Here is a 27,995-nt window from a genome sequence, read left to right as displayed (position 1 = left end):
ATGGGAACTCGTTCGTGTTACGTTAAACATTAAGATTGTAAAAGAATGAGAACACAAGTTTTTCAACTTGTTCTGTATCTTTTACGTATTTGGACGCAATTGGTCATAAATAGAAATATAGAAACGCCCCCGGCTTCCGGCAGGCGACGATGTTAATTGAAAAACTGGAAAAAAGAAGGTAAAAAAAAAATGTTTAGAAAAAAACGTGAAGGAAGGAAACGCGGCGGACGTGCGCGCACCGTTTCCTCCATGTAGATATGTACACGTTTAACTAATAAGAAAACCGAATCGTGCGAATTTTCTCGTTTTTAAATTCGATTATTTCCGAGTCATATAGAAGTATATTTTACAGAATTTTCAACGCTAGCTCTACGATACTGACCACAATATTGTCGCAGAATGTTCTTGTCCGGAATTCTTTGTTGAACCCTCTTGATATAGCAAATCTTTGTTGTATAGATCACTCTGGATACATCTGTTTGCCACAAGCGAGATCTACGCAAGATTCAACGTTGTTATTATTATGAAATAAGGTACGTTAACCACGTCCGGGACTCGGTAATCGTAACGTTAAGAAAGTCTCTGGTCCGCGAGACGCCAGCGCGCCGGTATATACGCGGAGATTGTAATTGTGAAACGAGGCGAACGATCCTCGGAATCGATCAAGATTTGTACATTTTGTAAAACTACCGCTCTAACGCTTTTTGATATCGCATAGCTGTGTGCATGTGTTACGGGAGACCTCTGTTGCGATCGTGTAATGTATGATTGGGACACGTTCGTTGTGTAAGGAGCGTGATCATTGCGTTGCGAGTCGGATTGAGTATTTGCGAAAGATAAGCGAACCGCGAACCTCTTTGTAAGCAACGAAAATTAGTTACTTTTGAATACGTGTGAAGCGGAGACGAGAGATGTGTTCCGTTCATAATATACTGTACAATGTATTGTGTATTTGGAAATAAAACAATGGAAAAATACACGCGATTTGATTCTCAACTTCGATCTACTGTTTTCTAAACACTTTACCGACCGGTCGTAAAAATTTAGGTTAGGTCGTAAAAATCAATGTTAAATTTTCGTTTCTATTTTAGCCTTTTTTATTTTATTAACCGCGAGAGATATTTAATATTTGGAAAATTATATAACACTGAAGCTTACGGTAGTACAATCTAACACGTTTATTGTAATAATTGATATCAAATTATTGGTTACAACGACAACCGATTTATAGGCTACCGATCGGAGGATAAAGCCGATTTATAGGTTACCGGCCGGTAAAGTGTTCACAACCTCAATCAAGATAAAAAAAGAATACTCGTTATTCTTAATTAATAATCCCTGAATTTCCTGCAAACGATTTTATTGCAAAACAACGCTGAAACTTTCCGCGAACCGTACTAATCATTCGTTTATTTAACAATGTTCTGTCCTAGCACGATCTTACACATAAAGCACTGAATATAAATCTATAATATCGACGTACAAAATTACAATATAGGCGTATACTAAAATAGCGATAAATGAACGTGTAGTTGCTAAACATCGTTACGCTTGTTTCGTAACATAGGGGGGCCCATTTAAGAGCGTAAACAGGACCACGGGAAACCCTAAAATATACCGAGGAATTTTCCAGGCGGACAGGCCGGCAATTGGCAAGCCTTCTCCTCCATCTCCGTCTCCGCTACAGTGCAGTCGTGCAAGCAGTACCGCCACCTGATTTGCCGTCCTTTACCGCAGGTGACGCTGCAACTGCTCCAATCCGTCCACCTGCCCCATTTCTGGGACTTGTCGATGTCCCTGCGACTGTTCCTCAGCGGCTTCGACAGCGTTTTCCCGTTGCTCTCACGCGACGATCGTTTCTTCGTCGCGAAGTTCCCTTTCTTCTGTCTGGCTCGGTTGTACGCCTCTTTTTTTCTTATCTTTTTATCCGTCGTGATTTTTGGCGTAGACGTTGGCACGCACCTCGGGACAATCGCAGACGTCGCCTTGAAGTCCGCGCACGTGGCGGTGACGTTCGAGCACAGGTCGTCGATCGCCCGGATCTCGAGCTTCCTCTCGTCGTTCTCGTTCCTCTTCGCCTCGTCGACGCTCAAGTAATTCTCGAGCTCGTCTACCTTGATTAATATTTAGCTTTAGTGGTCTCTTAATTGTTCTGTTTATAACTTTTTTTTGAGAACAATGAAAATTACAGAAATTTAGTGTAACGTATGTATCAAATTGTTCTAGAAAATTCTAAGTTTTAAATTAATTTTATGAATCATTAATAAATTGTGATCTAGCCAAAGGAGCAAATAATCGTAATATTTAACTATAATCATAATTATAGTAATATTAGAATTTTCATTGTTGCTTAGAAGCATGATTAAATATTCAATTTTTAAACCAATCTAACGAAATTTCAATGAGTCTTAATTTAGTTCAAGCTATCAACTAAATAGAAGATTATGAATGTACGGTGATTAATTAAAAAATTGCTGAATCCTCAAAAGAATTTCGGTAGAAAATTGAATTCATATTTAATGCCATTAATTGCTCCGCTTTTAATTTGTCAGAACGCATTTAAATGAAACGCGATCTCCTTAAAAAACTACAAATTTAAATTAAATTCCATAATCGGTAGAACGTATTATAAAAATTTTTTATAGATTCACTGTAATTTTCATTGCTATTTCAAGCGACTTCTAAATGTTCCAATTTATACGAGAACGTTAAATTTTCATAAAATTTTAATTGGTAAATTTCATCGCGGAGTGCTTCGTTTCATTTCAATTGCGACGTAAAAATTATTTTTAGCTTTAATTGCGGTGATATGTGCAGTAATTGCTGTGTTGTATGTAGTAGTAATTGCAATGTTTTATTTAGTAATTGCATTGTTATACGCAGTAATTGCAACAAGGTTTTGCCAATATTTATGAAAACAAGACTTTCGATATTCTCGCAAGATCTTCGGAGATCTTTAGATTTTTATAATCGATTTTACAAGCACATGCTTTTTATCAGTACTGAAGAAACTTTCACAACATAATAGAATTTATTTAAACAATACAAAATATTTTACAAACCGGGGAGTACCTGTGGTTATTTACAGTAACTTTTTCCATTATAAGTTTTTTCTCCGAGACTTTGTTAACGAGATATTGACGGAAAGCTCTGACCAATGAGAAGCGAGCTCTATGTAGCGCTAGGTAGCGGAGCCAATCGGGAGGATCCAGCTCCGCCTACTAGTTGACTCGATCACGTTAGGTTAATGGAGTCAATCAGCAGAATCGAGCTCCGTTCATTCGTTGCCTCAGCCGCATCGCGCTAACCGAGCCAATCAGCAGAATCCAGCTCTGCCCATTCGTTGGCTCGCGCTAGCGTGCTCGCTTCTCATTGGTCACAGTTTTTCCTTAATAACTCGTAAACGAAGCGGCGGATTGAGATTTTGCTAAGGAAAAAGTTGTTCTAAATGACCCCAGGAACTCTTCAGGATGCCCTTTCCCGGAATTACAATAATTTCGATACACCTTGTAAAATAGCCAAGACTTCGGAGCACAGCGTGATTAGACGTCGGTATTACTTACTTTAGTCACCAGCTTCTTCGCGAGGTCTTTCACTTCCTCGATGGACCTCACCGCCCGGCCAAGTCCCGTCTCGTAATCCGGCGAGCCATCATCATCTTGCACCACCCCGCAATCCTTAACAGGCTCGAACTCCCGGATGTTCTGGTAATACCTCAGCTCGTCCTCATCACTGAGAAACCCGTGCTTCGCGTCGGCCGTTTTCTCTCTCTTCGCGCGCACTTTCGCGTCCACCGCCTTCGGATATCCGTTTCGCGTTTCCGGTTCGTCGCGCTCCATCAAACCGTTCGCGGCCTCGTCGTCGTACCGTTTGTCCGCGCCGTCGCCACTGTCGTGCTCGGCCGTGTTACCGTCGCCGTTAGTCTCGGCGACGCGGATCGCCGCGCGTCGATCGGCAGCGCCACGCAACGGCGCGCGATCAGTCCCCCCGGACACGTGACCGTACGGTCCCGCCGGGCTTACGGATCTACGGCGGAAATGGTTTTTCTGGTTATTTGTCTTAGACGCTAGCATAGAAAACCGTACGTGTGATGATTTACCGTCGGCCGCCGCGTCGCTGTTCTTTCCCTTGCGGACCGATCTCGGCCGCTGCGCGTGCTTCGACCGTGCGATCTTACGCGAGCCACGGGCCTCGCCGGCCTTCGACTCGTTTCGCTTCTTGCCCGCGTGTTTCTTCTTCTTCTTCGACTTGTAGCCCTTCGCGCGGCGCTCGCTCCTCGCCTTCCGCTTGATGCGCAGCAGATCCGCCTTCAGGTCGGCGATCGCCAAGCTGGACGCCTTCGGGCACTGTTGTTGTTCCTCGATCTTCTCCGCGCCCTTCTTCTCGTCCGCCGGTCGGCCGTACTCCACGCTCGCCGCGATTTCCTTCTCCGTGTCAAGGCCGCTCTCTTTCCCGCGATCGTCCCGTTTCCTTCGCACGAGCTCCGCGGAGAATACAAGATCCTTGGGGACGGTCTCCGCGTCGGAATCCGCCGCCATTTGCTCGGAAGGCTTCTCCTCGTCGCTGACTACTCTGTCACCAAGTTCGCGCGATCGCGGCTCGTTCAGATCCGTCTCTTTGCCGTTGTATTCTACCTGGTTCTTGACGTAATACTCCCGCGAGTTCGCCTCTCGTTTAGCGTCGAACGACAAGTCCTCGTTCTCGTTGACCGATTGGTACGAGCCCCGCGGAAACGAGTCGGCCAGGTCTTTGTAATATTCCTGCTCGTACGGTGAGTTCGGGCTCGACCCGGTCCTCTTCACGCGCACCAACGTCTTCAGGGAATCAGGGTCGTCGACGTTGTCCATGAAAGCTGGATCGTTCAGGCTCGTCAACGTTCGCCGGTACGGATACTGTCCGTCGTCGGACAGCGAGCACAACGTTCGCCGTTTCCATCGATAGTCGACGGGATTTCTTCGATGATCGACTCTTCGAGGTTCTGGCGACGTGTCGTTCGATGTAATCAACACATTCTCCGCGGTGTTGCAGGAATCTTCGATCAGTGGATTTGGTAAATAATTTTCTAAATGATAGTTGTCAGGGTTTCTTCGATGATCGACTCTTCGAGGTTCTGGAAACGTGTCGTCCGACATCGTTGATACATTCTCCGCGAGGGTGCAGGAACCATCAATCAGTGGATTTTGTAAACATTTTTCTAAATGATAGTCAATAAAGTTTCCTCGAAAATCGACTGTTCGAGGTTCTGGCGACGTGTCGTTCAGTGGATCTCGTAAACAATTTTCGAAACAATTTTCTAAATAATTTTGTGAATAATATTGCGAATAATTTTGTGAATAGTCTGCACCATGCTCGCGAATCTCTTGGCTCGAAACGTGGTTTTTGTTCGGAAGTTGTATCCAGTCTTGTGGAACGTTTTTCAAACTCGAGGCACGGTTGTTCGTGGCAAGCAGTTGCTCGTCATCGGGGCAACGATCGCGGCGACGATATGAATCGTTCGTCTTGAGGGAGACGTAACCGTCCTTCGAGGTTATGTTGACGGTGGCGACTGACAAGAGGATCGTGAGCACCCAAACGCACGTGGTGAACGGAGCTCTCAGCATCACACGCGTTGTTGCACGCTCGTCTATGTTACGTCGCTCATTGGTGAATTCGGCATTACTTTGCGACGACACGGTGTCCACGAGGAATTATATCTAGTGTTCGTTGAGCTCTCTCTCTCTCGTTTTCGCAACTCTTGTTCGCGCGATCGCTATCGATTTGCGCGCGACAGCGATTTCACGTCGTCGCCGATAATTGGGAGACACGTTCAGGTTTGATATGAACGTCGGTGTTGTACGGTGGTTTACACAGGGTTTATGGTGTATATGTGTGTATTATGGTGTATTACAGGGTTTATACGGTGTAGACATTTGTATTATGGTGTGTCACAGTATTATGGTGTATTACAGGGTTTATACGGTGTAAACATGTGTATTATGGTGTATTGCAGTATTACGGTGTATTGCAGGGTTGTACGATGCATACATATGTATTATGGTAAATTACAGGGTTCTCGGTTTATACATATGTATTACGGTGTATTACAGAGTTATACGAAAAATTGATGTTGAGACAGTATATCTTTAAAGATTTTGAAGATATTAATAAAATTGGAAAAATATAGGATTTTTAATCGTTAAATATTTTCTAAATATTTTTTTATTTGTGAACTGTTTACATTGTAAGGATTTTTGAGATATTAATAGAATTGTGCAAATATATTCTCTCATTCTAGATTTATTGTAAACTATTTTTCAGCCCGTTAAGTAAACGTGCAAGCATGCACCATCGGTGGCGCACGTGGCACGGAACGTGTTAATTCTAAGTAAAATAGAGGACGAGAAGGGTGGGGAGGGGGTAGATCGATCGAGAAGAAAGACAACAATGACAAGTATACAATAGAAACATTTATTCATAGAACCCGCTGCGAAGGTACAACGGAATTTGTTGATATTCTAAAGTTCCCCGCCCGCTCCTTACAGAGAAGCCGGGCGCGCGATCCACGCGATCCACGCGCATCGTATTTCAATCGATCGTCGTTGACCGACCATCCCGTTGCACGGACAATGATCGGATGTCCGCGTGGATCGCGTAATAAGTGCACACAAGACACAGATAGGTGGGACGGGCGACGCGCGGGAACCGCGTGGCCGAGGCGCCGTGACGCGCGGCGCACGAAAAGCGCGGGAAAGCATCGCGCGCGGATCCGCGCGGCCGTTCGATCCCGTCGATTTCCGCGCGGCCCGTCGAAAATTTTTTAGATGATACTTTTGTTTGAGGAGAACGACGGGTGCGTACAAGTGATAGATTTACACCCGATATTACGATACGAGAAACCACGCGCGGCGCCGCACCGTAAATGCACGCTTCCGATTTACTATTGGGCCGGCGTTCGCGTTTTCCTGTGAGCAACTTTTCGACTTTGTTACCTTCCGCCGAAGGGTTTCATCTAAACACTGCGGACAACGTTTCTCGTCTTTCACGCGTCTCGAGGCCTTTCTCCGTATGGAAACGACAACGGATGTATTAACCAGTTAACTGTGATCGACGAGTATACTCGTCATGGAGATGTGGCGAAATTTTGTGCATTGACGAGTATACTCGTCACGCGTGTAAATCAGTGACCATTAGCTATTTAAATTGCAATTTTTGAGAAAAACAAAACATATTCTGAAATTTCAAGATGTTTAGAATATTTTCAGGCTATGCCGGAATAAAACAAACAAATAGAAAATATAAACAATTTGAGACGATGTCACGCGTCCCCGTATGCACTGGTTGAAAAAGTTTACCAGTTCGCGTAATGAATTTATTTATGTGCGATGATAACGTTTTTTTCGATGTTAACCTAAAAGGGGCAAAGGCGAAAGTGAAAAAGTGGATTTATAAACTAGAAAGCTAACTCGCGAGCGGTGCTGCAACTTTGAATTTTCGGTGATATTGATCTTCGTCTTGCTGTATCAAACCCCAAAAAGTGCTTATTTTAACCAAAGAAGTAAATATTAGTAATAAGATTTTCAATTTTATAAAATAAACCCATCTTTTTCATCGAATATCTTAGCAGCGCAACTTACTCTGTGATTGACGAATATACTCGTCGCGGCTCGATTCCGGCGACGCAAAACTGTGCGCACTTTTCAATGAGGGCGCCACAGTTAACTGGTTTTAATAGGTGTCCGTCGCGTTGCGTAGACGCCGGCGACCGGATTCGTGCAATCGCCGCGCTTTCTCGCGATCGTGAGCTGTTGCCGCCATTTTGGAACCAAGCGTCTACGAAGATATATAATTGAAAATGAAAATATTTCTATCGCGACGGCAAGCCTAATTTCATTAGATTAGCATGTGTATGGCGGAGATTTTAAGCCTCGCTGAGTCAACACCTTGCAATTTGAGGCGCTGTTAAAATTTGTATATTGCGTTGCAAAATTATTTTTGTATCAATGAAGGTTAGGTTTTCAAAAAATTGTTCACGATGTAACATATCGTGACATAACCTGACATAACCTGATGTAATTATTGTACGAGTCGCGATGGAGGTATTATACCTCAACACTGAAGGTAAAATATAAATATAACAGAAATTAGAATTATTTTAGATTTCGCTAGAAATACATCATAAAAATTGTCTTTGCAATTATAGACTAAACAACTAATTATCTTTCAAAGTAGTCGAATCGATTGGCAATTGAAGTTTTCAATTAAACAACAACGATGGTTCAGCAACAAAATTAGTAAATAGTTCTTCCGGAAAATTATTAAAGAATAATAATAATAATAATAATAAAATCGAATTCAGCTCCGATTGCACAAATCCGACCCACCAAGTACACTCCTCTCATCGTATCCGATATGTTTTCCTCCCTATACTCGTTCCGTATCCTCCGTAACGATTCGCGATCGATCTCCCGTATGAGCTTACTTTTCTTTTTTTACACTTCTTCTTCTTCTTCATCTTTCTTTTTTTATTATATTTCTCTTTCAAACACAGGTGCTCACACTCTGATTTTCCCGATGTCGATGCTAAAAAGTGCATGTTGTTTTATCATTTTTTTTTTTTTTTTTTTCGGTGCAATGAAAAGGGGGACAGGGGAAGACGTAATGGAGATACACAGCCGGGTTTACAATACAGTTATTCGTTTCTTATGATACCAGGAAGAGTGCCACAGCTTAGAAAAGACCTCTATATTGTCTCAATCATCCGTCTCGCTTCGCAAATCCCGATCTCTCGGTACACGCATGATTGATCGTTACTCTCGCTTTTTTCTTCTCTCTCTCTCTCTCTTTTTTTTTTATTGTTTATAATTATTATTATAATTATCGTTACAATTATTATTGGCCTGTGCGAAACGTTTCTACCTTTTCCGAACGGAACGAATGATAAGGTTCGCGCCGGAGAAAACGTGGTCGGCGGAACTGCGATTCTTTTCTCGTTCTTAACCTCTTAGGCGCGACTCGTCACAATGGCGGCTTTGTTAGTTGTTCAAAGTAAACGATTAAAGTGACAGTGTATTATGTAAGATACACTAAGAAAAGAATATATACATATATTAAGAAAGATGGTGTTTTAGTTATGGGAAATTTCATTCGCGCAAAATTCAGCCTAAGAGGTTAACACGCGAAGCACTTTAACCCCTTTGCGTTATAGTAACGAGTCAGACACGTGATACAGGTTTCATTTAATTTCTATATTAACCCTTTACCGACCGGTAGCCTCTGAATCGGTTGTTATAGTAACCAATAATTTAATATCTATTATTGAGATAAATGTGTTACATTGTACCACTGTGAGTTTCAATATTATTATATAATTTTTTAAATATTAAATACCTTTCGCGATTAATCAAATAAATAAGATGAAGATAGAAACGAAAATATAACATCGAGCTAAATTTTTGCGACCCAATAACCGGTTGGCAATGTGTTAAATATGAATATTATTAATTTAAAAATTATACAATTTTTTAAATATTCAATGTCTCTCGCTATTAATCAAATAAATCGAATAAAAATAGGAACGAAAATATAACATTGAGCTACATTTTTGCGACCCAATGACCGGTCGGTAAAGCGTTAAATATGAATATTATTAATTTCTTTTAAATAAAAATAAATTCTTCCATTAACAAACTTAAAAAACAAAAGTACATAAAAACAATAAAAATGTTCTGCTCCTATTATGAAAAATATTAAGACAAGTAAGCGTTGATCAACGCAACAATGAAAGAAATCGTATTTGCAAAGGGTTAAACTGCTTCCGAGAATTATTTTCACTGACAAATATACTGCAGCTCTTTGCGCCGTTTTGCTGTTTTTCTTCTCTTCTTTAAATATTGTTCTTTTACTCTGTATAAAGGCTGAGGTCGGACAACAAACGATACAACGACGAGGCTCTCGTAACTCTTTTTCATTTTCTTTTTTTTCCTGTTCTCAAGCTAGAAAAACAAAAGGGAGAAACGCGATCGATATCTCGGTCGCTCTCGGTTTCGTTCGTTCGTTCGTGGCACAGGATGGATTCGCGGCGAGTGATACAAAATAAATTGGAATTCCGGTGTCTCCCTGCGCAAGAGCTCTCTTTCCTTACAGAGAATATCTTCGTCGCGTTTGTAATTGTTCGAACGACGTCGCGATCGCGGTTCGCCGCAATTATCTCGCGGCTTCGCGCGCGATCGACCGCTATTTGTTCGACGATCTCTCGAACGCGATAGAAAAAGAAGCGACGCTTTCAATTCCGTTTCTCCTCCGCCATTTTCTCTTTTCCCCACCGTCGTAGAATTTTCCTTGTTTTGTAGGCAGCTGATAAATAGTCACGAATTTGTCGAAATCGCGAAAAAATGATTAGATAAAGCATCGAAAGTACTTTTACAAAAATAAAGATATACAAGCTGTGCCAAAAGAGATGAGTTCCTTGGGTGATTTGAAACAATATTTTCCTTTACGAAAATCTTCTGCGAGGCCCCGTTCGCGAGTTATTAAAGAAAAACGTTGACCAATGACAGCCTTGCACCGACCGAGGACGCCTCTAATTGGCCGCCGTTTTTCCTTAATAACTCCTAAACGAGGCTTCGTATTGGATTCTCGCAAAGGAAAAAGTTGCTTCAAATGATCCGAGGAACCTATACCCGCGACTTACATTGAAATTTTATTAATATTAATTTAATATTATCAATTTTGTCCATATCGAATCAGAGGAAGGTTGCAGATGAAAGCAGCGCTTTCGATCGCGATTAGCTCGCGATTCTGCGAAGAGGAATCAAGATCAAGACCCCTTCGATCGCACGTTTGTTTACAAATAGCCGTTCGAACAGTTACAAGGCGGCCGGTCGCGGTACAATTGTAAAATAAGTCCGAATCTGCGATCTAAAGAACGAAATCTATGGTCGAGCAAATCAGGCGGTCGAAGCCGTGTGTGTGTGTGTGTGTGTGTGTGTCGTCTCCGCGAGACTTCGTTCGAGGTAGGTTCCTTTCTTTAACGTTATTCTGATTGAGCATCTAAAAGGGGACAGACTGTGCAAGGTGTGGCCGCGGGTGTCCGGTGACGTAGCCGTTCCACCGTTTCTTCTAGATCCTGGCGTCGCGATCGCGATTCCTGTTCGTCGCGCGTAGCAGGAGGCTCGCGGAATCGGCTGCTCGCTCGCGATCGCGAAACAGGCCCGAATCGATGGAACGATCAGACTTCCAACACTCGCGGCACGGAGTTGATATCGAGCGCACAGCTGCCGGTTGTGTCAGGTGAATCCTGAAGGTATTCCTCGGATGGCATTATTCCTAAGGTTCTCATCTCGTCCCTCACTTGCTCCACCTGTAACAGATTTGCGAGACACTGCGGTGAGTACAGTTCGCGCTAAAATTAGCGGAAAATAAATGATATTGAAGAGCTGTTGCAAACGGCAGGTGCAGCGAAAATTGTTACGAATTTCGGAGATTTAGGTAGTTTCGGAGGTTTCGCGGGGGAACAGTTAGTTTTCTATAGTGGAACGACAGGATTCTGACCTGTCGAAGGACTCGCAGCAAATTGAGACCAGCAACTTTTTTCAAGTCGAACACGTTCCATTTCCCGCTCCGTAGGAGTTCGGCGAACAATTCTGGATATTTGGAGACGTCCTCGAGACCCCGTGGTGTTCTGTCAACAAAAACGAACGTACCTTTGACTGAAAATTACGCGAACGACGTAGAATCGATTTTTGCCGGTTTTAATAATTTTGGCAGAATTTTTATGGAAATGACAAACATAATTTCTAACCCTTTGCACTGAAAAAGTTGCTAAAAATTTTTCCAACGCTTCCCAAAATAATTACGACAGTATATAATTAGGATATTCATATTTATACTATGAAAAAAATTGTTAAAATTCCAAACACTGTAATTGTTAATGAGCTCGATTTTATATTAATTGAAAAAAGTCATATGAAATAGAAATACTGTAGATCAGAAAGTTCCGGATTTTCAATTAACATAGTGCAAAGGTTTAATTTTATAATAGATTTAAAAAATAAATTTTATAAAAGGTTTAATATGCCAATAATTTTTCCATTTAATAACAGTCATTATTATTTGCTTCGTCGTAGATTCATAGAGCTTTCCAACAGATTTCACTCGTTTCGAACATCTTTCGACAAATAATTTCGAATCTATGAATAAAAAAAAAATTAAATTATTGTTTTGTCATGATAAATGGATCGTTCGCCCCAGGTAAGATCCATCGAACTCGCGAGAAGACTGATGCTATTCTAATTGGCGGTCTCGATCGGCCGGCTCTCGACGTATTAATCGAACCGAATTAACCCTTCCGCTCGGAAACAATGGTCCGTCTATTAAAACGCCCGTGGCGTCACGGCCCGGATAAAGCGGCGTGCCGCGGTGTTCTTCGACGGCGGACAAGAAAGAGAAAGAATTTACGATCGTATAATTAGATTTCCGGGTGCCGTTAATTCACCGTTTACAATAACTTGTACAGATACGATAAATTCTCGCGACGCGACCAGTAAATTCGGGCTGCGCCCGGGGGGTCCCCGGCGCGCCCATAGGGCGATAAATCGTTTCGAGGTAACACCGCCGCAGCGAAAAGGTTAATTAGTGCCCGCGCAGAATTCCCTTAATTAAACTTACAACTCAAATTTGATCTCGCTTCTCTCTCTCTCTCTATCTCTCTCTCTCTCTCTCTCTATCTCTCGTAATCTTTCAAATTCAAATCAGCCGCGACGGGGCTTAATTTCTGCGACGGGCACCGGGTTCGTTCGGTCGCCATTTTTGCGATGGAAAATCGCCGAGAATGAACCGTTTCACCACCGTCTCGTCGTTTCAAGTATCACGCGGATCGTTCCACGAATATCTTCGGTTCCCGGTGTTTGATTTTTCCTTTTTATATTTGGAAATAATTCGGTGATTTTCAACCCTTGGACGACGGACATTTTGGAGCATTTTGAATACTTGTAATTTCTTATTTATTTGTGTTTTATTGAAGCTATGGAAGAGGTTAAGATCAGTTCCTTTTGTTTGTTTTAGTATTTAATATTAATAGTTGTAATAGTTATAATAATATTAATAGCTACAACAGTTATAATAATATTAATAGCTATAACAGTTATAATAATATTAATAGCTACAACAGTTATAATAATATTAATAGCTACAAGTTTTAATTTTTTAAACTTCGTCTACCAATCTTCCTTATAAATACAAAAAAATCCGCGAATTAATAACCATATACGACCGCCATGAAATTAATTTTAATCAATCAATTAGAATGTAGATGGAGGAAATTCCCTGGTTAAAATAGACCCGGCGCCCGTCGTCCAAAGGTTAATCGCGCGTATTCTCCGACGTCCCTGATGTTCGTTCAATGAAGTTCGACGATGCTCGGACGCGGGCTACGATGAACTTTGAATGTTACGTACTTGTTGATACCGTCGAAGTCGCCGCCGACACCGATGTGGTCCACGCCAATCAAGTTCCTAATATAGTAAATATGCTCGGCGACGTCGGAGACGGTCGCCTGAGAGCCACACTTCACGAAATAATTATAAAACGTTACCATCACCAGTCCACCGTTAGCAGCCTGCAACGAAAGCAAACGAATCTTCAATTTCGTCGTTTCAATCGCCGATCTTGCCTTAATTATTGGTATATATATATTCAAGAAATTGTCAAGTCAATGTCATGTTAGTCAAGAAATTGTATTCTCGATTATCAAAAAAATTAATATTTAAAAATTACATGTTTGTATCGCGATAAATTATGCTCTTTCACAAACAAAAATTTCCTTTTACTTTCTTAAACGCCATATATATATGGTATAATTATAATTATTGGTATAATAAATATACGATAAACTGTGTGGATCAGTCAGCAAGTAAGATGGCGTTTAAGAAAGTAAAAGCAAATTTTTGTTTGCGAAAGAGCATAATTTATCGTGATATAAACATGTAATTTTTAAATATTAATTTTTATGATAATAGAGAATACAATTTCTTGACTTTGAGATGTTAATATTGAATGATAGATGTTAATATATCACGGCCGTGAATTTCCGGGCCGGGGCAGAACGTCGATAGTAATATCGTTCGGCGATGATTGATGAAAAAACGAATCAATTTACGTCCGTTCGCGGCGCCTCAGACGTTAAAACCCGCGCGCCTCCTCCGCACGCCGCAGTTTCTGACCGCAGCTACTGCGGCACGTACTTCGACCGAATCCACTGCAATGTTCCCGCGTAACCGCGTCCGCCTCAGACCGCGTCTCTCTCGCTTTTCGGCAAGCCCACCCGATATCCGCAGTCCCCTTGCCTCATCGGTCCCGTATATTCTTAAGAAAATCGTCCGATTAACGCGACAACGCGCCAATTAACAAATTGGGCAAGCTCGGCCGACGAGTGATCCAAGCGCGAAGTGAAGAGTTAATTTCGAAAATAGTTGTTAAGTGTAGTTGCTTTATTTGTTATATAGAATTTTCTAAATAATTCGTGTTCATATTTAGAATTTATGTATATTTGTGTTAACATTTTACGCTGATTTTGTACGACTTAATTTTTTAATATCAATTTAAATGTGTAGATGCGTATAGACATATAGATAAATAGAAATATAGTTATATAGATATATAGAAATTTAGATATATAAATATAAAAATTTAGATATATAAATATGGAAATTTAGATATATAAATATAGAAATTTAGATATATAAATATAGAAATTTAGATATATAAATATATAAACATATAGATATTTAGATATATAAACATATAGATATTTAGATATATAAATATATAGATCACATTGCCATAATCTTAATTTTCTTCAACAAATCTTTGCGATCGTCAATGCGACGGTCAAAGTCTTAAATAACATTATCGCGATTACTATTTCCCCACATTACTATTTTACGACGCAACTACAATCTATTTTGCATTCTTTCAGTTTAATAATTTTCCATCGTCGTTTATACTCCTTTTGCCGATATCTTTAAACAGAATAATCTCCGTTCCATGAATTAATTAGAGGATAAAAGACGTGCTTGGTATCGGAACGATGAGGAAACATCGTGGAAACGGCGGAGAAGGTATAGAAGCAAAGTGGAAGACCTCGTAGAGCCAGAGTGGCGAGTAGCGCCCTAAATTCTGGAGGTTATGGTGGCCACCGCCGGATTGTGTTGCGGAGGATCTCGCATATCGAATTTTTTTTGGTCCCGCCGAACGTTTTACGGCCACCGGCGAATGTGAGCGCACGGTTGCACGTACTGGCACTCGCTAACTCGCGGCAGTTTCGAGATTGTAAAAATGTACAGGGGTGCGTATATATACAGAGTGTCAAAAAAATGTCACTCGTTAGCGAGAAAGGAGAGCTTCCGGACGTCATTCGAAGCAACTTTTTCCTTTACGAGATTTTTCCTAAAGGCTTCGTTCAGGAGATATTAAAGAAAAGCAGTGACCAATGAGCGGCGAGATCAGCCAGCGCGTGACGGCTGAACCAATCGCGTGTTTTTCTTCGATATCTCGTAAACGGAGCCTCGGAGAAAAATGTTGTAAAGGAAAAAGTTGCTTCGAATGCCCCGAGGAATGCTTCAAGCCCTGTTTTAAACGAAAAATTATTAACAAAATTTATTAACAAAATTATCAACAAAAATTTTTAACAAAAATTTATTTTTGGACACCCTGTGTACACAGCTCGCGCATACATTATCGCATCGTGAAAAATTTGTCCAGAAGCATGGAGAGACTTTCGAGTTGTAACAGCATCAGCCCGCGTTCCCCGGAAGTTTCTTGAAAACAGAAGGGCACTCCGACTTTACGACGAGCGGCGTGCATTTGCATATTTTGCCGGGAGCGCGACGCTGCCGCTGCTGCTCGACGAAACGTACGGATAAAGAAGACGCGACCGGAGCGATCAGTTACCGGCACACCTGTTAGAACTTTCGATTTCACGTGTCTACCGTGCGCAGAGGAGGTAACGGGCGAGGCTCTGTAAACGGAGGGCAACATCCCCGGAATAGAAAGGAGTCGTCCGGCGAACGCTTCGGGCCATTGAGAGCTCATCCACCGAGTCGGGATAATTATCTATCCCTCAGGGAAAAAAAAGGGGGACGCCGCGCTTAAAGGGAGAAACCCTCGTTTTCCCTTCAATTTGTCTCGCGTCGTTCTTCGCTGACCAATGTTTACCGGACACGAGAAACGTTCATCGAGAACGAACACTATCAATATTATACGTCGCTTTTCCATTTTATATTATAAAAAAATTAATAACAATTTCGTCCACCGGTGAGACTGTTCTTTACCAAAGAAGCCTATAGCGTAAATAATTCTTGTTAATAAAGGGTGTCCCAAAATTCACGCAAGATTTGAATTTCGCGCCATTTGTGTGGTAAAGTGTTGCCAACCAAAAAAAAAATAACCCTATACTGTATACTATATATAAATCAATAAAAAATTTACAATTTTTAATTATAAATCTGTGTTTTCTATCAAAATTACTTCTTGCGTGAATTTTGGGACACCCTTTATATACGTCCTCGCGAACGTTGCTCTACGCATGAAACAATTGCATTGGCATGATTGCAATGAAAAGGAAACCCGTTGAATTTGATGTAATTCTTTCCGGCGCGGAAATTGCGCGGATTTCGCGGCGATCGTTAGAATTTTCGTGGGAAGCTGGTCGGCGACGTACCAGCTGCTTTAGAATGTCGTCGGGCACGTTCCTCGACGAATTGCAAATGGCGAACGCCGACGAGTGAGAAAAGATGAGGGGTGCTTTGCTGGCCCTTAAAGCGTCCCTCATGGTAGCCCTCGCCGTATGGCTGAGGTCTATCAGCATCCCGAGCCTATTCATTTCCTTGACTACCGCTTTCCCGAACGCGGTCAGACCGCCACCTGAAACAAAAGCGTAACCTCACTTTTTTTTTTGTCGTCTCTCCTACCCTGTTTTAAAGTCGTTCGCGTTTGTTTGTCACGGCGGGGAACGGGGATCGAGACTCTTGGACGGGTTCGGGAACCACCGTGGCAATTTATTAGAGTGTCCCATAAGTTTCTTCCCTTTTTCTGATGCGAAACCAATTGACGATATTTCTTGGTTAAGGTCGATTTATTTGTGCTACGTATGAAACGCTTTGTTACCTTTTCTTCATCTCTCAGCAAGTTTCTTTACGATTAATATTACTTTTAATGTTAGTATTGTAAGTGATATTAGAGTGCAGTTCTTTCTTTTCTATGCAAAATCATTAATTAATAAGAGACACTGATTAATGAGACAAGAGATCAGCTGACGCGAGGCGACGGGGAAAAATAGAGCAATTTTTCTTCGTCCGCGCGTTGACTTGATTGCCTTGTTATGTCAGGTTATGTTAATAATTCGTAAATAAATCCACGAATGTTGCTAAGGAAAAAGATGCGTCAATTGGTCTCAGGAACCTCTCATTTACCGCAGTTATAATAATATTTATACACTCACTATACACACGATTATCAGTTCACTATGTTCATAATCAATTATCTAGTAGATTAATAATTTATATAACAATTTTCTAGGCTAAATAAAGAAGGAGGGAGAGAAGATCTCGTTCTTAATATAATATAATATAATAATATTCACCATCTTCGTCCTCGTCCTCCACCGACGAGCTCTTCGCCCACGGCGTGTTGCAAGTGTGCGTGAGCGTGAGATACCGTACACCCAATTGATACAATGTCCTTAAAACGGCTAAACTACTTCCTAGGCTATGTCCACCCTCCACTCCGATCAGGGATGCTATTCTGCCTCTCTCGTGGGCCTCCATGATTTCTGAAAAAAATAAAATTCATTCACGATATTTAACCCTTTGCACTCTGAGGCACCGCCATAATTATTTTGCCACCTTCTAAAATCATTTTTATAGCAACAGAGTTTAATTTTAGAAAAATTGTTAAACACGAAATTTGTTGGTATGAATCGCAAGAGTTAATTTGGTATATATAAAATACACTGCGTCACTGAAAATGGAAATACTGTACAGCAGAAGAATTATTTCAGATTTATAGTTAAAATGGCTCCGAGGGCAAAGGGTTAACATCGTCGCGACGAGTTACGTTTTATATTGTAATTTTATATAAAATTGTCGAAAATTGTCAAAAAATTACGAGCGAATATGATAATAAAATTATTGGTTAACAGGTGTCACAAAGCGCCGTCGTTTTATAAATGGCGACGGAAGAAACTAACTCGACCCATACAAATCCCGCTGTTATTCGAACGCGAAAGCGAACGACAAACGAAACGACTGAATAGATTTCATAGATCGCCGACACTACGGGGCAATGAAAGTCGCCGACGAGAATCGTGCGCGAAGTTCGGCGCGGTAACTTTGGCAGCCGCTACCAAAGCCTCTCGATACGCGGCGGAAATCTCTTTTTAGGGGGGGCGCTCGTTTTGTCGAATCGAGAAGAAATGGTATCGTATCGAAACCGCCGATGTGCCCGGGCGAACAAGCAAAAGTTTCCCGTTCCACCGGAATTTACGAGTCGTGTTTAATGGGAGGCTGGCGGTTCTCTCGCCCGGCGACGAACAAAAAGAGAGTCGCCCCCCCGGGGAGGGGAGAAAAGAGAAAAAATAGGATAGGGTTTTCTGTGTCGCGCGCACGCGCGGCGCGACCGACGACCGACCGACGACGACGACGACTCGTTTCAGATAATTGCGAGAGATACCCACCCCTTGAAGATGCAGCGAACTGCATGTGTTGCGAGTACTTCTCTATGAGCCTCTTAATGAGGTCCACCTGCTCCAAAGTCAGCTGGACCGCGTTGAGATGCTGGGATTCGCACGGCACGTAGGCAGCCCAAAACTGCGAACACACGAAAAAGCGTACGGTGAATTATGGTCTTCGGGTAATTATCAGCGGAGGGAACGCGGCCCGCCGAGGACGTTCCCGGGTTTAAAACCCGGTGTCTCTGTTCCGGCTTTTATCTGGCGCCCGGGTCTCGCGGGATTTACTGTGACTGTTTTTGCGTCAACGTTGCCAGATTACGGACAAAATTGCCAAGTATATTTCTATATTATTAGATAAATGTCACGGTTAAATTATTAGAAGAGGGAAGACACTGATTTTTACAATTGTTAGAATTGACGTGGACGATTTTTGTTTTGTATCAACATTGCGAGATTAGAAACGAAATTATACAGAATATTTTTATATTATGGATAAATATCTTAGTTAAATTATTAGAAGAGGGAAGACACTTTTATTTAACTTTTACAATTATTAGAGTCGACGTGGACGATTTTTGTTTCACATCCAAATTACGTGATTAGAAACGAAACTTATACAGGATACTTTTATATTGTATATAAGTACCCTATTTAAATTATTAAAAGAGAGGGTAGACATTTTAAAAACCGACGAAACAAAAAGAAAACTCTAAAGACAATCTTATTTAAGTTATTAAAAGAGAAAATACATTTTTATATAATTTCCGCTTTATTTGCAATTAACTCGAACAATTTTCATTTCTTGTTTAATAAAGTTAGCTTATTTAATAAAGAAAATCAGAGCTTGTTTAATAAAGTTAGGCCGACGTATGATTCGTTGTTGAAATAATTCTCTCGCTTATGGATTATTCCCGTGGAGCCTGGACAGCCACAACTATTCAATAATTATAAAATTAATAGCGCCTCGAAGCACAAGGGCACCGCGCGCAGCACGATTAATGGCTCGCGGATCGGTCTAATGTTTCATGCGCAAACATATGAATGCGATCTATTATGCGATTCCGTGGAAGCTGATTAACGAGAATTCAACGGTCATTGTGTCTCTTTAACGACTATGGTGGCCTATGTCAGCGCGGACGATACACGCGTAAACGGGCTTCGCCGGTGGGTGAGGTTAGGAATTACGTTTTCCGAAGATAAGTATTGAATGATGCGCAAATGTTGTTTCTCTGCCACGTGACGTTCGCGAGAATGATTTTACGGCGGCGTGTGCGGTTCGCGGAATATGACAATTAATTGTTCCGTGTTTCACGTATGTTTTAATTAAAATAGTGTTTCTCTTTACTATTATTATTCTATTTATTTATTAACGTTCTAATGGTCTCCATATACATATATAAATATAATAGACATAGATATTATATAAATATGTAAACATACAGATATTCATATTATATAAATATATAAATATATAAATATATAAATATGTAAATATATAAATATGTAAATATATAAATATATAAATATATACATATGTATATTCGCGTTTGCAACTATCGCATTAAACCATCCGTAATGATCGTACGATAATTATTGTAACCGAATTAATTGGTCGCCCCTAACGATTGTTGATTAAATCGTACAAATTGTTATACAATTGTATAAATTAATAGCCGTTGCCCGATGGAAAACATTCGTGTCAACGACCGGTTAATATTCAACAACAATCAGCTTCGTCAATTAAAACGTTAATTACAATTATTAACAGAATTATTTATTCGCTCTTTTCTCTATTTATTCGTTGAAATGCGCGTCGATATCAAACACACGATACCGATACATTTAATGAAACATTCATTGTTATTGTAACAAGAACGTTAACTGAAAACGATTAATAAAAACATCGACAGTAGTAACTGTAACAAATTTCAATTAAAATTTCGAGTTGTCCGACCGTCAAATTTGTCGCATAAAATTCATTACGCACCGTATTACATCTCTCTCTCTCTCTCTCTCGATCTATGCCGCTTGAATGTTGGTTGATTAATCTAATTTAATAAATTCGCTGTTCATTATTACCGGTGGCTGTGTTACGCGTTATTCCGACCGAAGTGACCGTGACAAATTTTATGACCGCGGTGTGTAGCCGCCACGTGATTCACCGTCCCGCAAATATGGTATCGCGTAGCGTCTATAAATAAATCGTCGGAACGAAAATTTCTTGTAATTTATTGCCGGCCACGTTGTGCGCATAACTAGAATTTCTTTAACGAAAATTCATGGGTTCGTGGGTTATGCTATTTCCAAAGAGCAGAGAGATTATCGCTACCCTAATCTTACGCCTACTTTTACCCAATTAAATAAAAATAAAGTTCCTTAATTCCACCCCTGTATAATTTACCAAAACAAACTAAATGAGAATCAATTTCCTTAATTTCATCCTCGTATAATTTACCTAAAAACAACTAAAACTCAACTGAAACTAAAGGAAACAAAACTAAAACTAAACTGAAATTAAAACTAAACCAAAACTGAAACTAAATAAAAACCAACTAACCTATAAAACTAACAAGTTCTACGAAACATCATTCGTCTAAAATTATGAAATTTACGCCTATCTTTAACCAAGTAAATAACAAGAAAACTGTAAAAATTAATTTCCTTAATTTCACCCCCGTATAGTTTACCTAAAAAACAACTAAAAGTAAACTAAAACCAAAGCAACGAAAACTAAAACTAAAGCAACCAAAACTCAAACTAAAGCAGCCAAAACTAAAACTAAACCGAAATTAGAACAACCAAAACTGAAACTAAACCGAAACTAAAACTAAATAGAAACCAGCTAACCTATAAAACCAACGAATTCCACAAAACGTCCCCCGTCTAAAAGCGTCGTCGGATTTTTCGCCGAGCTGCAGATTCTCGAAATCGTTGAAGACGAGGCGACACGAGGAGCCAGTCGAGCGACTCGTTCTCCGGCAACGGGGCAATCGTCGACGATAATCGCGGCGTCTTCGACGACGCCCGTGCTCGCGATAATGGCGGACGACTCACGGTCGTTGGAAAAGAAGCGGCGGGAAGGCGGAACACGTGGCTGCGGCCAGGGTGGAAAAACCTGGAGGTAAACTGGAACGCGTGAAAAAGTAGCCGGCAAGAAAGCCGGGGAGAACCGGTAACGAGCTTGCGGTCGAAAACGGGCGGAGAAGCGTCTCGTGTTTGCGGAACGTAATATTGCACATCGGACAGAGTTCCCTGCGTGCCCCTGTTTCAGCTTCGCTTCTGCGCGCCGAGGCGGTAACGTTGCGTGGCGTTTCATTACGCGCGTCGCCGTGTCGACGCAGTCACCGCTATTACCTAGTCGTAAAGAAAGGGATGCTTTCGGTGTCGTTTCGCCGGTTCCGACCTCTTTTTTTCTTTTTTGGTATCGCGTTACGGTACTCGCGGGAAACCGGCGTTCGCCCTGCGACGCGCTCGCGATTTAAAACTCTATTTCGAATGTTACGTAGGGTAGCGGTTACTGTGATCAACAGTTTCACCCTTTTGGTATAAGGCCATTTGTAAGTGTTAAATAAAAATTGACCTCGATGGAATATTGTTTTTTTCATTTTTCTAAAGTTCCATAAGGTAGAGTGTGTACAGTAATTAATAATTATATATATCTTATACCGACTAAATCTTTTTAGAAAAATATCACTGTATAGTATAGTGCAATCTCAAATACACTACAGTTAAAAATGCCGAGCGAAATTGAAGATTGAAAATAGTTCAAAATAGAAACAGTTGTTACTAGGGAGCACTTAATTCCCAACCCTTGCTTCATTGCCAAGAATAATTAACTTTTCATTTCTCATACACGATGCATCGAATTCTTTTATTTAAATTAAATATCTGTTAAAATAAAAATCTCGATAATTATAAAAATAGTCCACCAAGGGTTGTTAATTACACCAAGAGCTTTAATCACAAAGAAACTAAGCAACAAAGAAAGTAGAAATTTAACTATTCAACGATATATGAGAGGTTATAATAACGCAAGCTTTACATTTTACAAGATCGTCGGAGGCCACCTTCGCTTCCCGTTTCGTCGTAATCCGAATATTCCTACCATCGAATAGAAATTCCCTAACCTTGACATGATCAAGAAGGTAAGTGGTCGAAGCAGGTTCCTACAGGAAGCGCTCGCGAATGCACTTACGGCGGTTCTGCAGTAGCGACACTTGACATATTCCCTTCCTACACCATATCCAGTATGCATATACCGCGTATCCTTCATAAGCGCGGTACACGTTACAAGAAACGACGACGTTGCACGCGCACAGGCGTGCCCGAGCGCAATATTCGAGTTAGAATCCGGTGGATCGTACGTATCCAGGCGGATCCCACGGTATCCTTCGGTGTTCACCCTCTTTTCGCGATTGCTCGCGGTACTAGCGGGCTTATGGCCTCGCCGGGGTCAGGGACAATACTTTGTTCCGCGGTCGGAAATGAATTGATCCGGTTGGATACAGCTTAATGGACGTTTTTATTCGCGACGAGGATTCGGGCCGGGCTCTCCGGATTAACGATCGGTTCGCCGACCATTAAAAACAACTGTTTTATATTGCTTTGTTGCGCGGTGCTTTTGCTGCTTTGTATCGCTGTATTGCTTCGAGGGAACATGTTCAGTGCCAGTCTTAACCCTTTGCACTCGAAGCCATTTTAACAGTAAATTTGATACAATTTTCCTGATCTATAGTATTTCTATAGTATGCGATAAAGTGCACTTTTAGGGATACAAAATTGATTCTTGCGATTCTTACTTAATGATTTTTTAAATTTAAACTTTATTGTTATAAAAATTATTTATTTTACTAGAATAATTTCAGTGGTGCCTCAGAGTCACCATTCGAGTGCAAATGGTTAAGAGTGTCTTGAATTACGGTAGTAACAAATTTTATATTGAATGTATAAAAATGTTGAATTTAGTAAATATTTTTATTGCGATTCTTGGTTAATCATCAAATATTATATTGAATAAATAAGAACATTGAATTGAACGAATAAAGCGAACGAACGAACAATATAACAATCGACAGAGACAACAAAGATATATTATAAATAGCTCTGCTCTAGAGCCCTGCGAGGGGTTAATCATCCCCCACCACCACCACCGCCATAACCAAACAGTTATAAGAGACCACAGACCCTTAAAAACGACCCTTAATCAAAGACAGCAATTTACAGAAAAGAAACTGAAGAATATTCGACGGCTTTGAAAGAGTCGCGGTTTTTTCGTTGATCGCGCGTCAATTCTTCATCGGCCGGCGCGCAAAGACGTTCGAGGAGGGGGGCGCTGTTTACACGCCGATGGCCGTTGCTTCGAGAAATTCCGCGCGCGGCCACCGAAGAAGACCCGAATTAATTACACCGTGCCCCTCTTCTCTAGTTGGCTAAATAAAAAGCCGGAGTGAATTTCTTGGGCAGGCGTGCTTCTCGCCCGGTTGCGGGGCAGCCTTGTTATTTCACTCTTTGCCCGCGTTCCACGTAATTTCTCAACTTTCGCGTGAAATATTTGCGAACGTGCCATGAAAATATTTCTCCTTTAAGTTTTCTTAACCCGGCCGCCGCCGCTCCGGTGAGGTGGGCTGCGAGCGCAACGCGGTGGATAAGGTTCATATACCGGGTGTCCCGGCGAGGAGATCATCATCGTACGGGCCGCGAGCGACGAGATAAAATGGCGCGTGAAATGCCGGTGATACGTCAACGCTCCTCTGCGGTGTGACGAAATATTAATGATAATATTAAGTATGTTATAGTGTTATTATATAATGTTATGTAACATTAATATATGTAATATTATATTATAGTATGTTATAATATTTTTCCTGGTATTATATATAATGTAATAATGTTATTACAGATATATTATACAATATAATTATAATATTATTTTCTTACTGTATGAAAATATAATAACATTATTATATACACAATACTACTATAGTAATATTACTATAGAATACAATATACTATATATACAATATTACTATAGTAATATTATGTATATACAACATTATCATTATTGGAATGGGCCCTAATCGTATTTTGCGCGCCCCGATGCGCTTCACGTCTGTCCCGATATCTGCGGCGCCACCTCGCGTCTCCTGCAGGCATGTGCAACGACGCCGCTTGCCTCAAACGTTATTGTTTACGCGCCGCGAGTGAGAACACGTTTCCGTATCAACCACCTTTTCGCTGATCTTAATACAGTTTGCATTATTTCGTAATCGTAACTTTTTGTGCGTCACCACCGCGTAAAGCGTCCTCAACAATCATAGTACCGTTATTTTATATGTGATAAGTACGCGTGGGTTGCAGTGAACATAGAAAATATTTTTGGAACAATAACCCCAATAAATGATACCGTTGAATGAATTCATTTCTCTCGCGGGAGGTTAGGGAACGCGGCAATTGATCGCGACGGTTGTCGGACGTGTTCGATGGTGATATAAATTACCTGTCCGCCGACCATGCCCTGACGAAGCCTGACCAAGTCGGTCTGGCTCCACGCGCTCTTGCTCCACGGCGCGACCTGTCGCAGATCCTTGTCGAAATCGAACTCGGCCAGCTGATTGTGGACGAAGTTTCGAATGTTCCAGGGAAGGTCATTGTGCCCGTCTATCAAAGGCACCTCGGTAAGTACCTGTCTGACAGTGTCCAACCTTTCCTTCGACGACGTCAGGTGCGCAATCTCGCCATCGGCTGGCCGTGGCCCAACTTTCTCGACGCAGCTTCCAATTAACAGTAAGATCACAGTTGCTATCCAGACACCGCTCTGACCGCCACACTGAAACATCGATTATTACACTAGTCAGTCGATGATTATCGAGTTATTCGTTGGATTATCGTGTATTTATTTTTGTCTAGTGTTAACCGTTTGCACTAGAGGGCTCCGGAGTGGAGGTAAAATAATAATATTAGAAATATAACATTAGAAATATATTAGAAATATAAAAATAATAATATTAGAAATAATATAGAAATTTATTTTCGTCGTATCACGTGGCGGAGTTCTTGTGGTTTCTAGGTATATTTTAGACGCTTCGGTGAAATCCAGTGCAAAGGGTTAAAGTACTCTCTATATTATTAGTTTATATTTAAAGAATTGTTAAAATTATTGTTTTGGCACAGCTTCGAGTGAAAAGGTAAAGCTAGAATTTACTAATGTTAATCGAAGACTTACAATTATTACATTGCAAACTATTATTAAATTATTATATTAATTATAAATGTTCAAATTGTGTAGAATAATATAGAAATATTGAAATACCGAAATATAAATATTATATTAATCGGAAATATTGAAATACTGAAATATCAATATTATATTAATTAGAAATATTAAAATCGTCATATAGAACTATTAAACCATGTTAAATACAAATGTTAGCATTTTAATTTCAAATTAGAAGAAATTAACAATACTCATAAATATTGTTAGAGCATTGTTAACAAATCTTGCATGGAATCTTTGTCTTTACTTTAATCTTTACTCGTCGTTACAGTGGAAGAGGTTAACGATGCGCGCGGCGCACACAGGAATCCATTCGTTGCTCGTCCGAGTTATCATATCGCCGGGACGGCAATTTAAAGCTCCAGGTTAAGTGGCATGCACACGGTGGGGGGGAGGAGGAGAGGGGCGGCGGCGTCGGCTCGCGGATTAACGATTCTCAAAGGGATTAGCCGACAAGGAGGAAATAAGTTGCTTTGACATCGCCGCGTCCGCAGAGATACTGGATCGTTGTAACGACGCTGTTCCCCCGTTACGCGTTAATCCCCGAGCGTTGTCCATACTCTCCGCTATCCCAAAGGGAGAAACGAAGGCGGACGAGCAACCCGGGCGAAGTACAGGGACAGGGGTGAGGGGAGGGGGGTCACGGTGACGCTTTGACGCACTTCGTCCAGAAATAATTTACTGTGTTTCGTCCTGTGAGTTGCAAATGCAGGCGGCGCGCGACGACTGTCATCACCGGGGCTGAAGGGCGTGAATAGTTTATGACCTTCTACGTCAAAGGGCCAAGGGTGGGCCGCTCCTTCCGAGGAGCGACGGTTGTTCGACTCGGAGCCGCTCTCGGCTTTCAAAGGGGCGTCGGGAGAGCGGCCGACGAAAAACGAACCGCTTTGGTGTTCTCTACCGATTGCCCTCTGCTCTCTCTCTCTCTCTCTCCCTCTCTCTTCCTCTCTCTCCCGATTTTTAGTAATATCGTTTCATCAACCCTTTGCCGATTCCACGGTCGTGGACTCGGCGTAAACACGTTCGCGGCGTTTTATCGATTTATAACGTGTTTACCTAGAAAATGTCGCGTTGCGTCGCTTTCGCGGATGTTGCGAATTGGTTGGTAATGCCGCGTAATTGTTCTCGTACTGTGTAATTGTTCTCGCGTGCGTAAGGTGTTGAATTGTTAAATTGTCCTGTATTGTTGTTACTTTCGTAATTTTCTAGTTGATAGTAGAAGGAAATTATCATTAAAATGATAAGAATTAAAATTATTATTATCTAAAATATTATCGTTAAAATGAACTGAGTGCATATATTGAGCTGTATATTGTATGTATTCTTGATAAAATATTATCTAAACTATTATCATAAAAAAATGATAACAATTCAGATTATTATTATTATCCAAAAAATATTATCACTAAAATAAACTAATCGAATAGAAAATTAAAGTGAGTCTTTTTGCAGAGATTTTGCAGTCTATTACACAGCATAAATCAAGAGCTTGTCTCTGACAGATGAGCGTGACGCTGGCTCTTGAAGATACACTGGATAGAGAGATTATGGTAGACTCGGATCATCGAGATCCTGGAAGTCCTCGGGCTGGCCAAGTATCACCCAGTTCGTCCTAATCTTCGAGACATTAGGATCCCTAAAATCACCCTGTTCCCGAGGACACGCGGAGACCGTCCGAGAGTCTAACCCAAATCATCGAAGTTCGGCGAATTCTCTAGACACTCGAAACACTTAGGGCACCGCAATCTATGGAGACGCTCGGAATGCACGGAGACCCCCGGAGCCATTCGTAGGCGGGGACCTGTACAGCGACTGCCAAAAGTATTTGCACAGTGGTGTACAACTTTCTAGTGTAATTTTATAGTACTGTTATAAATAGTAGAATTTATATATCACTATATAAACAGTAGAATTTATGTACTACTATATAAATAGTAGAATTTATATACTACTATATAAATAGTAGAATTTATATACTACTATATAAATAGTAGAATTTATATACTACTATATAAA

General features: G+C 41.1%; 2 protein-coding genes across 2 annotated transcripts in view; both read right to left on the bottom strand.

The window, feature by feature from the left end:
- Window positions 1-149: 149 nt before the first annotated feature.
- On the bottom strand, window positions 150-5,600 carry LOC144473394 (uncharacterized). Its single transcript, XM_078187227.1, has 3 exons — window positions 5,345-5,600; window positions 3,564-5,194; window positions 150-2,114 (listed from the first exon to the last, which is right to left on the bottom strand). The coding sequence occupies exons 1-3, from the start codon at window positions 5,598-5,600 to the stop codon at window positions 1,608-1,610; spliced, it is 2,394 nt and encodes a 797-aa protein (XP_078043353.1). The 3' UTR covers window positions 150-1,607.
- A 5,178-nt stretch (window positions 5,601-10,778) lies between these two features.
- The window catches only part of LOC144472380 (dipeptidase 1), a 152,495-nt gene continuing 135,278 nt past the window's right edge, over window positions 10,779-27,995 (bottom strand). Inside the window, exons 2-8 of the mRNA XM_078185418.1 lie at window positions 25,203-25,532; window positions 18,710-18,842; window positions 17,618-17,806; window positions 16,697-16,899; window positions 13,434-13,594; window positions 11,530-11,659; window positions 10,779-11,338 (exon numbers count right to left, since the gene is read on the bottom strand). Of these exons, the coding sequence (XP_078041544.1) occupies window positions 11,207-11,338; window positions 11,530-11,659; window positions 13,434-13,594; window positions 16,697-16,899; window positions 17,618-17,806; window positions 18,710-18,842; window positions 25,203-25,532 (1,278 nt within the window). The 3' untranslated portion in view covers window positions 10,779-11,206. The remainder of the gene's footprint in view (window positions 11,339-11,529; window positions 11,660-13,433; window positions 13,595-16,696; window positions 16,900-17,617; window positions 17,807-18,709; window positions 18,843-25,202; window positions 25,533-27,995) is intronic.

The sequence above is a fragment of the Augochlora pura genome, chromosome 7, assembly GCF_028453695.1.
Source record: "Augochlora pura isolate Apur16 chromosome 7, APUR_v2.2.1, whole genome shotgun sequence".
In the NCBI taxonomy this organism is placed as follows: Eukaryota; Metazoa; Arthropoda; class Insecta; order Hymenoptera; family Halictidae; genus Augochlora; species Augochlora pura.
This window is presented reverse-complemented; position numbering and strand designations above follow the sequence as displayed.